The following is a 16,306-nucleotide window of genomic DNA, read 5'->3' as shown; positions in this document are numbered from 1 at the left end:
AGAACCCTGCCCACATTTAACTTTCTATATGAATAAAATTAAAAATTAAGAACTAGGGCTATGCTCAATGTCAATGGGCATAAAGTTATTATTGTACTCTCTACCCTTACAAGAGGGAGCATTCCTTATATATCCTGTAGGGCTGGTGCAAATGGCAAATTGCCTATACAGTATACTCTATGCACGAGCTAACACCTAAATATTGGCTACTACTCTCTTCAGACAATTACTGCACTGCAGGCCAAGGCTGTCTTGATAGAGTTAACTATTACAAAACATTGCAATCTGCTTTAACCCCTTCCCGCTCCATGATGTAAGGGTACGTCATGGTAGGCTGGTACTTCGCGCAAAATGACGTACCCTTACGTCATCGGGATAGTGCGAGATCATGACTAATCACTATCGGAGATGCGCCCCCCCCCCCCCGTTGTTTACCCCTTCCCTGCCGCGATCTAAGTAGATCGCGGCAGGGAAAGAGTTCACAGAGGGAGCGCGCTCCCTCTGTGTCTCCAGCTGGCTCTCGCGATGTTATCGCGAGAGCCCGGCCTGTCGCCATGGCAACAGGACGCCAGACACCAGCATCTTGTAGTGCCAATGCCTATGATCGCTGTATAAGCGATAAGGCATGGCAGGGCAGTAACCCTGCCATGCCTTATCACAGCGATCATAAGTGCTGTGCTGCAAGTCCCTCAGAGGGACTCACATTGTGTAAAAAAAAGAAAAGAAAAATGTAAAAAAAAAAAAAAAGTTAAAAAAACCCTTTTTTGTGCTTTTTCTAATATTAGCATAAAAAAGGTAAAAAAAAATTTAAATGGCACATATTTGAACACGCTTTTTATTTTGTACGGCAAAAAGCGTAAAAAAACGCTAAAAAACTGAGGCAAAATGCTAATTTTTAGCATTTTGCCTCACAAAAAATGCAATAAAAGTGATCAAAAAAGCCATATATTCCCCAAAATGGTACCAATAAAAACTACAGCTCCTCTTACAAAAAATAAGCCCCTATAGAGCTCCGTACATAGAAAAAAAAAAAGTTACAGGACTTTGAATGCAGCAATAGAGAAAAAAAAAGGATTTCCATAAAAAGGGTTTTTTATTGCAAAAAAGTGTAAAAACCTAAAAAAAATATAAGAATTTTGGGATCGTTGTAATCGTACCGACCCGCAGAAAAAATGTATTGTGTCATTTATGCTGCATGATTAACGCTGTAAAAAAAAAAAATCTATGGCAGAATTGATGCGTTTTCTCTCCCTGTTATCATAAAAAAAATAATAAAAGTTTTATGATATAGTCTATGTACTGAAAAGTGGCACCGATAAAAACTACAGCTCGCGACGCAAAAAACAAGTCCTTATACGGCCGCGTCGACGGAAAAATAAAAAAGTTATGGCTTTTGAAAAATGGAGATGAAAATCCGCCAAAAAGTGTTGCGTCCTAAAGCCCAAAATAGGCCATGTCATTAAGGGGTTTAAAAACTTGAAATTCCTTGCAGTCCCCCAGTTTATCATCAGATTGCTGGTACGTTTGTTGCATGTGTTTCCAACAATATTGTATTAAAGTAGCCATGTCATCAGACTATGCAGCTCTATGTATAGAGTGGGGACAGGTCTGCTCTTGTTTTAGTCTAAACAACACACCGTACCAAAAAATATATTGTGTGTTCTGACAAATAAGAGCTATCAAACAATACGGGGGAACTCCCTGCCCCATCTGTCTGTGCTTCTCAGCAGTGTATGCACAGCCGTCCATCAATCACTTTTCACAAGGCTGGCAGGAGGCATTGAGAGGTGGGGAGCTAGCCTTATGAATATAGCAGACTTACAACTTTGAGTCCACTATATTTTTCATAGCTCCTATTAGCCAAAGAACACAATGTTTTTATTAGAGTGTGAGCCTTTTGGTCCATTATGCTAACCTAACAATCCTTCATGGTTAGTAAATTATTAGGTTAACATATAATCTAACATATGCAAGGCATGAAATGCATGGACAACTTTAACTAAACATGACACCTTATCTCTTCATCTTTTAAGAAGATTGGAGATTTGGTTTAATTAGTGCGATACAGCAGATTGAGCAGATATTGGATTTGTATTTATTAAATATCACATGAAGATGTTCAGAAGTTTTCACACATTAATTGCATTTTTTCTCCTTGTGGTTAGATATATTAAACCATGATACCTGATATCGTTTTGTCATATCATAACACTAAAGCTCCCAAATATGAAAAAAGATGTGTCCTAAGTAATTTATTACAATATATAGAGTTGAGATTCATTTTGTCATTCCATTATGCATTTAGTCATTCCATTATGCATTTAGTATTAATTTGTTTAAAATGACAAACTATTTGTAATGCTGATATATTTAATTACTGATATATGGGATTACCTCTTAATTTATTTGACATATTCATATACTCTTTACAGAAGCCATTCAACTGACGTTCAATCTGCATCTCATATTTCTAAGAAACTAGAAAGGTGAGACTTAGTGTAAGGAATCAGAGGCATGTTATTGTTTTGTAAAACCTCTGTGAGTTGTATGGAGTTATAATAAGGAACATATGACACTCTATTAGACCGTACTGCACCAATGTATGCCTCCAATTTAACAATTACATACAAAAACATGTCAAATTGGATGTCATATTATGGAGGTACTGTATTCTCAAGCATTGCTTCTGAAGGAGAATAGCTCTATAAGATAGTACCTCATAAAGGCACCATATGATGTCATATGGAGGCGCCTACAGCATTCTCATAGGTATTCCATGTACAGCTGCACAGGATCACTGCACAGAACCGTGACCTAAAGAGGAGTCAATAAAGTATACAATACAAAGTGATCTATTCCTACTAATGATTTCTATATGTCTCCACTAGGCGACTCTCTTTAAACACATCCAAAAGTTCCAGCAGCAGCAAAGAGGAAAGGTAAAATTGCTATGTTAAAGTATATGCTTGTACTATACTTTCAGAGGGCCATGTAAAAAGTCTTGATTGGTTGGGGTTTTGGGTACTGAGACCAATTGTTTGAAGGAAGCAACTTAAGTGCTTTGCTGAGTACTATATTTGCTCACTCACTAGCTAAAGTTTTTAGAAAGTACAGTTACATTTTTTTAACTAAGAATGTCGTACAGGGTATTTTAGCCCATCAGTAACCAAGCCTGTTTGCACCTTAATGACCAGGTCAAATTATGGAAATCTGACATGTGTCACTTTAATATAGAATAACTCTAATGATCATCATTTAGTCATTTACTTTTTTAACTATTTAGAAGACAGACAAATTTAACACTAATTATTAATATTTGAGGTACATTGTTTTCCTACAATAAGCCAAGATTGCAAAGGCTCGTAGGTATCAGAATGATAGATATGCCCACAAATGACCCCATTTAAAAAAAAATACACCCCTTAATATATTCACTGAGGGGTGTCATGAGTATTTTGACCTCACAGGTTTTTTTCAGGAATTTATGCAATTTAGAGGAGAAAAACTAAAAGTTTATATATTTGCAAATATGTTATTTTAAGGCAGGTTTTTTCTATAGTGCACATGAAAATTCCTGGCACAATTGAATAAATTTCAGGGCCCATTGCTCACTTGTGCAGAAATAAAATAAAAACAATTGACTCTGTAACCCCCCCCCCCCCCTTTTTGGCATTCCCTAAATCTTAGATAAAATTAATAGTGTAAAACTGTGTGATATGTCTCAAAATAGGGGTAATTACAGAGGCCTGGTTGGGATGGGCACATTGGGGCAATAAAAACGCGTATCCCTCCTCCTCCCATTCTTGCTGCAAACCCAATACTTTTTTGGGGGGTATTTCTTGATCTCAGTGGCAGGGATGGGGTGTAGAAATTGGTGTTCTGTAAAAAAATTGGTGCTCTATGCACCTCCTCAGACTCGTAGCTACTGCATATGCATCCAGAATTTTACAAGCAGGCGCATATGCAGAAGCCTGGGAAGGTTCGTACAGGATGACTGTGTCAGGGGACATCGCTGGAGGCCTTATGTAAGTAGTTTCATCTCCCCTCATGAATCCGATCCCATTGATCATGTGCCTAGGAATGCTCACCATTGCTCCAGGCTCTTGACTACCTTTGGTAAGCAGGAGCACAGAGTTTTTCCCAAGCCTTCCCCGGCTTCTGCGCATGCATCTGCTATTTTGCTGGCGGGGACATGAGCAGAAGCCAGGGAAGATCCGTTGGGGATGATTACTTCAGGGGACAAATCTGGTAAGAAGTTTCATCTCCCTTCGCTGATCGAATCGGTGAGAAGTAATAACTTTTAAAACTTTTTGAAAACTTTTTTTGAACTTTTACGGGATCCAATGGATAACAATAGTCACGTGATAGGGAACCACTTATCTTGGCCCCTGACAACAGCCGCAGGCTCTCAGCTACCTTTGGCAGCTGCTAGCAAGGAGTTTTTAAATTTCCCACCCCCCTTCACCACTTCTGCGCATGCGTGCCACCATTTTGCCAGTGGTGCGCATGTACAGAAGCGGGGGAAGGTCCTTGCAGCAAGATCCTGTCAGGGAACATCGCCAGACACCTTTGTAAATATTTTCATCTCCCCTCACGGTTTAGATCCGTGAGGGAAGATGAAACTTTAACCTTTTAAAACGTGATTTTTGCTTTTTTACATGATCACAAATATACGTTAAATAACAGTGATCATGTGACTGATAGCTGATAACCGGGAGCTGTCACATTCCCAGACCACAGGGCTTTATTCTACAGGGTTTTTATGGCCCTAAAGAATAAAACCCAGACACCCAGGATGTACAAACACATATGGGTGGTCACTAAGAGGCTAAGGCTCATCTCTATTTAGTTTTATTAGAAATCTAATTACGTTCTATATGCTCATCTTTCCAGGAGACATTCTGTGTCTTTACCAACTTCGTCAAATCGGAATGGATCCAACAAAACATCCACAAACACCAAAGAGGAAAGGTGACAAGAACTTAAAGTATCAATAAAATGTTCATTTAACTTTCTATGCATTTCTGAATTAAGTAAGGCTTTGTTATTCTCCTAGACCCAGTGCTCCATTGGCATGTTCCCCTACATGTAGTAGTCCTCCTTCATCTGATGTTCTATCACCCTCTTATGTGACAGGTGATTCCGTGAGAGATAAGTGTGTAGAGATGATAGCATCTGCTCTAAAAACTGATGGTAAGGCTTAAGAATTTATCTTTGCATATTTCATAAGTACCAGTCTAGTAGTTTTAAAATAATCAATCATAACTAATACAGAACATGACAAGAATTAAAGAAAGAATTCTTAAAGGGGCTTTCTGGCTTAGAATACTAATAGAATTTTTGAAAATTGGTTTTCTATTAGCAAAAGAACAGCTATCTCTCCCAGCCCATCAATACACGTACAAGCTCAGCTGTGCGTGAAGGAAAGAGTGAACGAAATGATCTGGCATATTGAAATCCAACTGCACCATCCTTCTCTCTCCTGCCATCAGCTTCTGGGGGAGGGTTGAGAATCTCTCTGTGCACATTAGGGTCAGGCGATATTAATGTGTATGTCCATCTTTACACAATTATAAGATACTATGGATTAAGATACTATATATATGTATATGTTGTTAACTGTCTGTCTCATATCTGATTCTAGATGATTATAAAACTTTTGGTGTAAGCTGTGAGAGGATTGCATGGGAAATAGAAGAATATATCCTTTTTAAGTGATCATAACTATAATCATTTATGATCCAAGTGTAATGCTTTTGCATTTTTGTTAATCACTTTGTTGATTATAATTTCTTCTTGGTCATGTGATTTACTTTAGGGTCTTTTTTATTCTTAAGAAAAGCTAAAGCTGCATGCAGAGATGAAGCAAGAACTGCAGGACGGTCTATTTCCCAGCTTTGCTAAATTTTCATTTGTACCCCTTATACCTCCTTGCACTCAGGGCAGGGGCGTAACTATAGAGGATGCAGGGTATGCGGTTGCATCGGGGCCCAGGAGCCTTAGGGGGCCCACAAGGCCTCTCTTCTCCATATAGGGAGCTCAGTACTATGAATAAAGCATTATAGTTGGGGGCCCCGTTCCAGGTTTTGCATTGGGGCCCAGGAGCTTCATGTTACGCCTCTGACTCAGGGCATAGCCTCCGCCAGCTCCTTAGTTGTAGCATAAATGCACAAGCTGATAGATATTAATAAGAGTAAATGTAGTAATATGCCCTCCTTATGGGTGACTTGATATTTTTTTCACTTTTAAATTGGGCATTTTTTGTTTTACATTCTCAAGAGGTCTCAGACAAGTTGTTCTTTTCTATATTTCAAGCACGTTATAAAAACAACATATACTGTATTATATCTATAGGTCAATAAACCCACAGAGTTTGCTAGGAAGTTATCATATGACACATGAGAGAGTCAGTGTGGAGTTCCAGTAATGGTCAAATAGGTAGACCACATAGGTACTGGTGTATCTTGACGCCACCAGAAGTGTGGGTGGCGATAAGATACAGGCAGTTTGACATGCTGTTGACGCCCACAGCACCCTACAGACTGGTCAGGCAGGGCCTTCATGCCCCCAGGAACGTTTTTCCTGGTATGTGAGCTGCAGGCAGTCTAGCAGGTAAAAGGCAACTTTTGGCAATTTGTGGCAGGGATCAAGGGTTAGGGTGAGGGGTAAGTGTAACAGTTAGCCTTATAGTATTAAAGTAAGGCTAACTGTTGCACTTGCCCTTACACTAGCCCTCCATCCCTGTCAGAAATCACGTCACGCTGCTCTCTGCCTCCAGAGCTGTGTTCGGTGTGCAGCCAATTGGGAGCTAGGGGTGTGACAGGGGCGTTCCTCCTGTCAAACCCTATCTTCCAGTGACGTCCAGGTACACCAGTACTGATCACATATACCTGTCAATAACTCAATTCTTAAACTGTCAGTAAGGGCAGTGGTCTCTGCATGCTTCTATAACCCCAAACAAGCTCCTGTGGAGTGGTTCTTAAATAAACTACAGTAGGGTTTTCATAACCACACCTATTTGCTGCCCTTTAAATAGATTTTAATTCAGATGTATTGACCATCAACCAAAGGTTCTCCTTCCTAACTTCAACGGGGTTCTCAACCACCATAACAGTTTCACTTTAGTGAGCTGTCTCAAATAATTCACAATTAGGTGTCTTGGTGGGTCACTGTGGTGACCAATCACTACCTCATAGAATATCCCAGCTGAAAGAGGTACTTTCTAATTTGCTGTATGTAGTTCAGGATTTTATAACATTGCATCAATGTGTTCCAGTATTTATGTGGCAGAGTATTGTATATTACAAGGGACATGCACAACCCCAGAATCCTACCCATAAGGAGTGGTAAATGACAACCTTCAGGGCCAGCCACTTAGTATCCCACTCTCAAACCATCTTTTCAAAAATGTATTCCTCTTCCTATCTTCTGTTCCTCTTGAATTATCTACTACCCCTCTTCTGTAAGGTTACTTTCACACCTGCGTTGGACCTATCCTCCACAATTCAGTCTCTGTTCTGTATTAAAAACACAGAAATTGAATTAAATGTTTCCATTTTCTCCCCATTGTTTTCATTGGGCTAAAAAAATGGTTTGCTGTCCGTTTGCTTCTTTTCTGTTAGGTTTATGTTATTTTACAGGAACAAATAGTGCTGCAGACTGTAAGACAAAAATCCCCAATGCAGGTGTGAATGTATCTTAAGCCCTGAATGGCTCCTAGACACCTACAGTAGATATGAATAGAAAGAAGGCAGACAATGGCAACAACAGACCCGAAGAAGGAACACAGAGGACACTTGGACACACACATTACAGGGTAAGAGCAGACACAAAGCAAACACAAGATCAAACAAACTCCACACTGCTTGAAGGAACAAAACACCTGATACACTTCCCTGTACTTGCTTTGAAGTTCTAAATAAGGTGAAACTCTTATATACAAATATCAAATCACATGAGAACTTGTTCTAATAATATAGATTGACTGCAGTGAAAACTATGGAAAGTACACCGACTGTCGTAAACTTGGTCCTATGCATATTGTGGAAAATGGTTTTCTTCCAGTTGGCTATTGTCCCTAAACAAATAAACAAAATGTGCTCAGCTACCTGTTTTACTTAACCTCCACACACCTGAAAAGGAGAATGTGAGGAACCTTGAGGTCCCTAAGGGCTCTTTTACACGCAAATATAATCTTTAAAACGACTGCAAGATTTAGCGATCTATTTGCATAAAGTGTTAATGGCCACTAATGGAAATGAACACGTTATCATCTTCATTAGCATGTAAAAGAGTCTCCAGGAGCTGTTGCAGAGCTCAGTGTGTGTTTAAACACACTCCCAGCTGTGCAAACAGCTGCATTGTTCTCCTCACGGCTGCTGGCAGATTGCATTGTTCTCTCCCGGCTAGTGTAAACATGCCGTGCAGAGAACAGCATGCGGTCTATTGAGAGATAAAGGTGTTTGCTCTATGTCTCAGTAGCTGAACAATGGACTAAGTTAACCTTAAAATCATCGTTCAAACGAAAACTGCACTATGCCCGCGTTTACATATATCACTTATATCTGCTATTGCAGTTCAGCTCCCATTCACTTTATGGAACTAAGCTGCAATGCCACACACAGTCCGATGAACAAGGGGGATGCTGTGTTTTGAAGAAAGCAGCTAAGTTTTTCTAACCCTGGACAATCCCTTTAAGAGGGGTGAGCAGTAGATTAACACAAGAAGACACTTTCTCTGACACTGAAAATAGTCTGCCCTTGACTAATACCAAATATGCATCTGCAAGTACTGTGCAAGCGAAATCATTCTCAAGAATATGTTCTCATGGTGATGTACAGTTTTAGTATAATTGCATAAAAGCTTGCTCTAGAGCTTTCCTTTAAAACTTATTAGTATTAGAAATGCATTAACCATGTCTTTGCTGAATACTCCAGAAATCCCTTTCCTTTTAGGAAGAACAATTTCAAATCAAGAGTTGTGAGTAAAATTTTCTGAAAAAATTAAATATAATAACTACATGCAACAGTCTTAGTGTATGCCACCTATCTACAGATGCAGCGAAGTTTAACATGACATTTAATGTGTTATAACTTTCTGTGCCAAACCTTTTTTATCCTTTCAATTACTTTACAAAGGCCTTTGTCGTGTTGAGAAAAAATTGCTTTTTAATTGCTTAAGATAGGGTAACTTGTCACAGAACGTTATCACAGACAAATTACACCGTGCTATATCTGTTCCTGGTGGTCTTAAGCTATGGGAACACCTGATTAAATGGAAAACAGTACTTGGGAACGTCATCCTGTGACTGGCATGTTGCTAAGGGGAAGGGCAAATCTGTGAGGGGCAGTGTGCAACATGGCGGCTATTTTGAAAGCCACCATCTTGAAACCAAGTTGATATTTTCAAATGAGAAGGGGTGCAGGTGACATATGTATCTGATAGAGGAATCCAAATCTGTGCTTAAATGTGAAATACCTTTATCGGTGCCAAAGTTATTAGTAGTTTTCTATTTGTTACAGATACAGATGTAAATACGAGATTAACATGCGAGGACAGGACAGAGATTGTGTTGATGTTTGCAGAGCGCAGTATGCGAGTAATTGCAGAGGATTTAAAAGGTCAGCACCCCAACAGACCACCCATCAGCCTTGGCACATTTGGCAAACTGCCTGTCAAGTTCTGTGTTGGACCTGCCAAAAAGTGACACAGATCAAGCAACAACAATTGCTGTTCTGTCGTCCTTCTGCAAGAGCTAACATTGTAGCATCTGGTGTCAGTCACAGGACAGTGGCGTGAGTCGAACTACCATCCAGTTGCTGCCTACCTACCAATACAGTTGCTGCATCACCTTAATGAGAATGATCGCGATTGCTGTGTTGAATATGGGGAATGGGTGTCACAACAATGGCAACAGGACTCATATTTCACAGAGATGGTAGTATTCAATGATGAAGCAAACTTCTACGTGAATGGGGAGGTGAACAAACAAAACCTTTGCTACTCGTCCGACACAAAACCGCACCGGACAGATCACTCCAAGAAGTGGGGCACACAGAAAGTGATGGTTGGGGTTTAGTGTGTGGGGTACAAAGATAGTGGGCCAATATCAGCAATTGTTACATGACAAAGTGTTTCCAGCATTGTGCAACAAAGATGGCAGATTCCCAGTGTTCTTTCAGCAAGATGGTGCCCTCCTGATATTATGGATGTGATGTCCATGAGTTTTTGGATCAGTAGCTTTCGGAGAAGTGGATTGGGCATCGTGGCCTTTTGAAGTGGTCCCTGCGCTCACCGAATTTCACCCCCCTTGACTTCTACCTGTAGAATGAAGTCGAGTCCAGGGTTTACGCAGTGAAAATAGTGTGTGGAGCACATGCAACAGCGGATCCTAGACGCCTGTGCAACTATTTCTGCTGAGGTGTTGATTTGAGTCCATCGTGAATGGGAAAAAAAGGACAGCCTTGACGATTCTAAACAACGGGGAGCATATCCTGTAGTGGATCATTGTTGTGTTCCATGTCATGGAAAAATTGTTAATAAATAAGGAATGAAGGTACGTGACCTTTAAGCAGAGATTTGGATTCCCCGTGAAATTATCTATCAGGTACATAGATTATATGCCCCCCTTCCCATTTGAAAATATCAACTTGGCTCCAAGATTGCGTCTTTCAAAATGGCTGCAATGTTGCACACTGTCCCTTTCAGATTTGCCCTGTTCTCCTTAGCAACATGCCACACACAGGATGGTGTTCCCAACCACCATTTTTCATTTATTCAGTTGTCTCCATACATTTGGACCTGCCTGTATTACAATTCATGATTGTAAATACTATTAGATAATCATAAGCTAGTCATAGGCATAAGTTACTGTATGTGGTGGGTAGCTGCAGCAATAGATGCTTCAATGACATCTACATTTAGTAAGATTTTTGGTCTTTGTAGGCAAAATATCATAAATCTTGCTTGCAAATCGTTAGTGGCAAGTAACATTCTTTTCCCTGTTTAGTGCTTAAGCTCAGAATTTATTGCATCCGCAAGTAGAATAAGGCCAAGATACAATTGCAATTTTTTTCTTAGTGCGGACTGTGCACCTATAATACACATTAACACTTGGTAACGTTTTGTTCATATTTTATCTATAATACCTAATATGGCTATTTTCTGGTGTATGCTGTCACTTCTTGCCCCTGTGTGCAGCAATCATCTCAGTCATCCTGCATCAGTACCAACAGCCTTGTTCCTCATCGACAGCCTCAGTACATCCCTGTGGCTCTATGCACACAGCATGCTTGAAAATACTTATGGGAACAAGATGATGGGAAGTATTGTATGCGAGGTGATAGATGCAGTCAGTGAGCACCTCCATATGATCTAGAAATACACTGTCCTATACCCGTCGTGTACCAATCAGAGACTGCTTTTTGGTTGGTATTGTAACTTTTCAGGGCACTGAAAGGGAGTACTATTACTTTTGGGGGCATTCTGCTGGAACAAATTGTTTTGGGGGCACTGTGTAGGAGCTATTTCTGCTGGAGAGACTACTGTATATATGTGCCCAAATTATAATTCACTATACTTAGTGGTCATTATTTCAGTCACAGGCACTATCAGCATGACACAATTTATTATCTTTGTAGCACTATTACTGTTATGCATACAGATTAAGGCCGCCTGCAGACGGCCGAATCGGATCCCGCTGCAAGAATTCTCACAGAGGGACCAGACCCAAGCTCCTGCAGGGACCAGTGCAGGTCTCACCTGCTCCCGCAGCTCCGGCTCTGTGACAGGCGGCCCAAGAGTGACATTTCCATGCGGGCCTCTGCAAGACCCGCACAGAAATAGAGCATGATGTGATTTGTTTTCCGCATGTGATTTCACGCGGACAAATAGTGGCCGTCTGCCTAGGATTGCGTTTTCTAATGCAATCCTATGGTAGATTCCACGGGCGGAAATTCTTGCGAATTTTCACCCGTGTGCAGGGGGCCTAAAGAAAAAGTAAGCATAACCTTTAGTTATGCCCTTGGTGCAACTCTGAGGTTGGACACAGATGTAATATATTAGTAGGCAGTAACCCTTAGGCCTCCCTCACACAGGGCGTTTGCAAAAACGCTGCGTTTTTCAGCGCTGCGTTTTCAGCACAGCTGAAAACGCAGCCCATTCATTTCAACGGGATACACACAGCTAAAAAAGCCCAAGAATAGAACATGCAACGCTTTCAAAACGCAGCGTTTTTCAACGCAGCATTTTCAGCCCTGTGTGAGCAGCCCCATTGAAATGAATGGAAGTGTTGTACAGCGTTTAGCACAGGGCTGAAAACGCAGCGCTAAACACTGTACAAAAACAACTGTGGAAGGGAGGCCTAAGGCACATCCCCTATCCCCATGCTAACAAATTGGCGGTCTTATTTCTGCAGTTTATCCTTGACTGGAGTAATCAAGTTAATTTTTCCTAGTTAAGATATATATAGAGGTAGTATTAGTCTAGGCAGTACTGTCTCTAAACAATATAGCTTATTGTAATCATTTTGTGCTTGCTGCTGTTTGATTTTGCACTTCTCTGGTCATATGGTACATCAGTTATTGTTCCCTAACATTCCCACGCATATACAATGAAATGAAAGCCACGGATATGAAGTACAGAAACAGGATCAGGAGTCGAATTAGTAACCTAAAAGACCCGAAGAATCCCAGCCTTAGACGTAACGTACTCTGTGGAGTGGTGTCAGCACAGAACATAGCAACAATGACAGCTGAGGTGACCACATCCTATTCATCAAGTCTAAAAGATATATATACATATTTATTTGTAATACTATATATAATGTACTGAACACTTTCCAAATGCATTGCACCAATGGATAGCGCTGATCGCAATAAAGTAAATAAAAGTAGTAAAAAAATTAGATATTCAGCTGCCCTGATGGATCGGATCCATCAGGGCAACTGAAAATACTCACCCGGCTTGTCCGCGGTGTCCCCCGGAGATCTGGTCCTCCCGGACCCGCCGCCGGCCTTCTGCAAATCTCCTGGCTCCCGGATCCTGAAGGAACCAGGAGGTGTTACCGGGGACCGCTGTGAGCAGTCCCTGGGCCCACGATCGCCGCTATCCATTGGATAGCGGCGATCGCGAAAAAGTTAAAAAAAAGAAAAGTTTCACCTCCCTTCATGGATCGGATCCATGAGGGGAGGTGAAAATACTCACTTCGGGTCCTCTGCGATGTCCCGATGTCCCGGGACCCGAAGTCCCTGTCTGCGCATGCACGCCCGATGTCAATCATCGGGAAATTTTAAATCCCTCTGCTCCTGGCTGCCATGTGTAGCCAGGAGCAGAGAGATGTCACCAGGGACATGATCACTGTCATCCAATGGATGACAGTGATCATGTAAAGTAAAAAAAAAAGTGTAAAAAGTAAAAAAAAAAGTTTTAAAAAGTTTTAAAAAGTTAAAAAAGCTTGCGTTTCATCTCCCCCCACAGATCATATCTGTGAGGGAGGATGAAATTACGTACCTAAGGCCCGCGGATCTATCCGCGGACCTTACCCCAGCTTCTGCGCACGCGCCTGTCGCCAAAATGGCAGGCGCATGCGCAAAAGCTGTGGTAATTTACAATCTCCCTGCTCCTGGCTACAAAACTTAGCCGAGAGCCTGGAGATTTCACGGGGGGCCGCGGTGAGCAGTTCCTGATCACGTGTTCACCGTTATCCAATGGATAATGGCGATCACGTAAAAGTAAAAAAAAGGTGAAGGTTCATCTCCCCTCACCGATGTGATCGTTGAGAGGAGATGAAGATTTTTACCGGAGGCCTCCGTATTTGCACCCCGACGCGGCCGTACGCAGGGTCACAGCCGGGCTCACAGCTGGGATCCACTGCGGGCCTCCGCAAGCAGATTTCGCCTACGGCTGCGTGAGCCCGGCATTATTCAGACCGCTACCTGTAATCCGTAATTTACAAGAAGCCCCGGGAACGTTCGCCTTCATGCAGTTCCAGGAGCAGCCTGTTGAGCGCCTTCTGTGTGAGACCGCCGCACCTCATCAAGCTTACGGAGACTCACAGAGCGCCACTCTTTACACCCCATAACCGCTACTGAGGTCACAAAATACCCCAAAAAGCATGAGAGGAGGGGGGATACCCGGTTTTATTGCCCCATGTACCCATCCCAACCAGCCTCCGTAATTACCCCTGTCTTCGGAAATACTACACAGTTCACATTATTACTTTTATCTAAGATTTGGGGAACGCCGAAAAGGGTGCGGAGTGTGTGGGGGAGGGGGGGAGGGGATATTTTTTAAGGTGTCAATTTTTATTCCGTACAAGTGGGCAATGGGGCCTGGAATTCATTCAGTTGTACCCTGCAATCCAACGGGTGTTCCCTCCATTATAGGCCTTGCCATGTTTCCTCTAAGTAGATTAGGGCCACAAGGGGTATGTTTTTGAACACGGGACAAATGGGGGTATCCATTTTGGGGTGAATGTCTTCATTCCTACGTACACTGTACAAAAAAACCTGTTTTTAAATTGACAAAATTGCCAAAAAAATGAAAGTCGTAATTTTTTCCTTCTGCTTTGCTTAGATTTATTCAAATATTGTGGGGTCAAAATATGCAGTACACCCCTAGATGAATTCGTTAAAGGGTCTAGTTTTTAAAATGGGGTCATTTGAGGGGTTCTTTATCGTTTTGGATGCTCAATGGCTCTATAAGTGGGCTATGGGGCCTTGAATTTATTCCGTTGTACCCTGAAATCCAACGGGTGCTCCTTCCATTATAGGCCTAGCCATGGGTCCTGTAAGTAGATTAGGGCCAAAAGGGGTATGGTTCTGAACACAGGACAAACAGGGGTATCCATTTTGGTGTGAAAGTCTTCATCCCTATGTGTGCTGTACAAAAAAAACAGTTTTTAAATTGATACAACTGCCAAACAAATGACAATTGTAATTTTTTTCCTACTACTTTGCTTAGATTTATTCAAAAATTGTAGTGTAAAAATACACAGTACACCCCTAGATAAATTCGTTAGGGGGTCTAGTTTTCAAAATGGGGTCACTTGTTGGGGTTCTCTGTCATTTTGGCCGCTCAAGGGCTCTACAAGTGGGCAATGGGGCCTAAATCACCTTCATGCTAAATTTCTGTTCTGAAAGCCACCGACTACTCCTTTCATTTAGGGCCTCGTTGTGCATCCAGACAAAAGATTAGGGCCACAATGGGTATATCTCTGAACACAGGAGAAACATTTTGGGGTATTCATTTTGGGGTGCAAGGCTTCATTCATGTGTGTGCTGTACAAAAAAAAATTGTTTTTAAAATGACAGAATTGACAAAAAAACAAAAATCACAATTTTTTCCTTTTACTTTGCTTGAATTCATTCAAAAACTGTGGGGTTAAAATGGGTAGTACACCGCTAGATAAATTCGTTAAGGGGTCTAGTTTTCAAAATGGGGTCATTTGTGGGGATTCTCTTTGGTTTTGGCCGCTCAAGAGCTCTACAAACGTGCTATGGGGCCTAAAACGCCTTCAAGCAAAATTTATGTTCTGAAAGACACTGACTACTCTTTTCATTTTGGGTCCCATTGTGTATCCAGACATAAGATTAGGGCCACAATGGGTATATTTCTGAACACGGGAGAAACGGGGGTATCCATTTTGGGGTGTAAATCCTCATTTTCATGGGCACTATAGGAAAAGAAATATGTCTTTAAAATGACATATTTGCAAAAATATGAAATTTTATTTTTTCTCCTCTAAATTTAATTAATTCCTGAAAAAAAATGGTGGGGTCAAAATACTCATGACACCCCTCAGTGGATACATTAAGGGGTGTTGGTTTTAAAATGGGGTCATTTGGGGGGGGGGGTATCTATTATTCTGACACTAATGAGCCTTTGCAAACTTGGCTTGGTGCAGGAAAACAAAGTGTTCCTCAAAATGCTGAAAAGTAATGTTAAATTTGTACGTCATCTAAATGGTTAAAAAAACACAAAAGTTTTTCAAATGTGCATTCAGAATAAAGTAAACAGATGGAAATATATATGTTATCAAAAATTTGTACAGTATGCTTGGACATATTTGAAATATTACAGTTGAAAATGTGAAAAAATGAAAATTTTTTCTACATTTTCCCAATTTTGGTGCTTTTAATAAATAAACACAAATTATATCGGTCTCTTTTTACAACCAAAATGAATTACAACATGTGGCGAAAAAACAGTGTCAGAATCACTTGGATATGTAAAGCCTTTACGGAGTTATGCTACGTTGAATGACGCATGTCAGATTTCCAAAATTTGGCTCCGTCACTAAGGCGCA

General features: G+C 41.1%; 1 protein-coding gene across 2 annotated transcripts in view; it reads left to right on the top strand.

Annotated features, from left to right (window-relative positions):
• LOC136572019 (transcription elongation factor A protein 3-like) overlaps positions 1-16,306 on the top strand; it is a 55,341-nt gene that overhangs the window by 25,842 nt on the left and 13,193 nt on the right. For both annotated transcript variants that reach the window (XM_066572648.1, XM_066572642.1), the window contains 6 exons: positions 2,433-2,486; positions 2,889-2,939; positions 4,894-4,971; positions 5,057-5,193; positions 5,645-5,701; positions 12,602-12,756. In XM_066572648.1, coding sequence (XP_066428745.1) covers positions 2,433-2,486; positions 2,889-2,939; positions 4,894-4,971; positions 5,057-5,193; positions 5,645-5,701; positions 12,602-12,756 — 532 coding nt within the window. The remainder of the gene's footprint in view (positions 1-2,432; positions 2,487-2,888; positions 2,940-4,893; positions 4,972-5,056; positions 5,194-5,644; positions 5,702-12,601; positions 12,757-16,306) is intronic.

The sequence above is a fragment of the Eleutherodactylus coqui genome, chromosome 1 (genome assembly GCF_035609145.1).
Source record: "Eleutherodactylus coqui strain aEleCoq1 chromosome 1, aEleCoq1.hap1, whole genome shotgun sequence".
NCBI lineage: Eukaryota > Metazoa > Chordata > Amphibia > Anura > Eleutherodactylidae > Eleutherodactylus > Eleutherodactylus coqui.
This window is presented reverse-complemented; position numbering and strand designations above follow the sequence as displayed.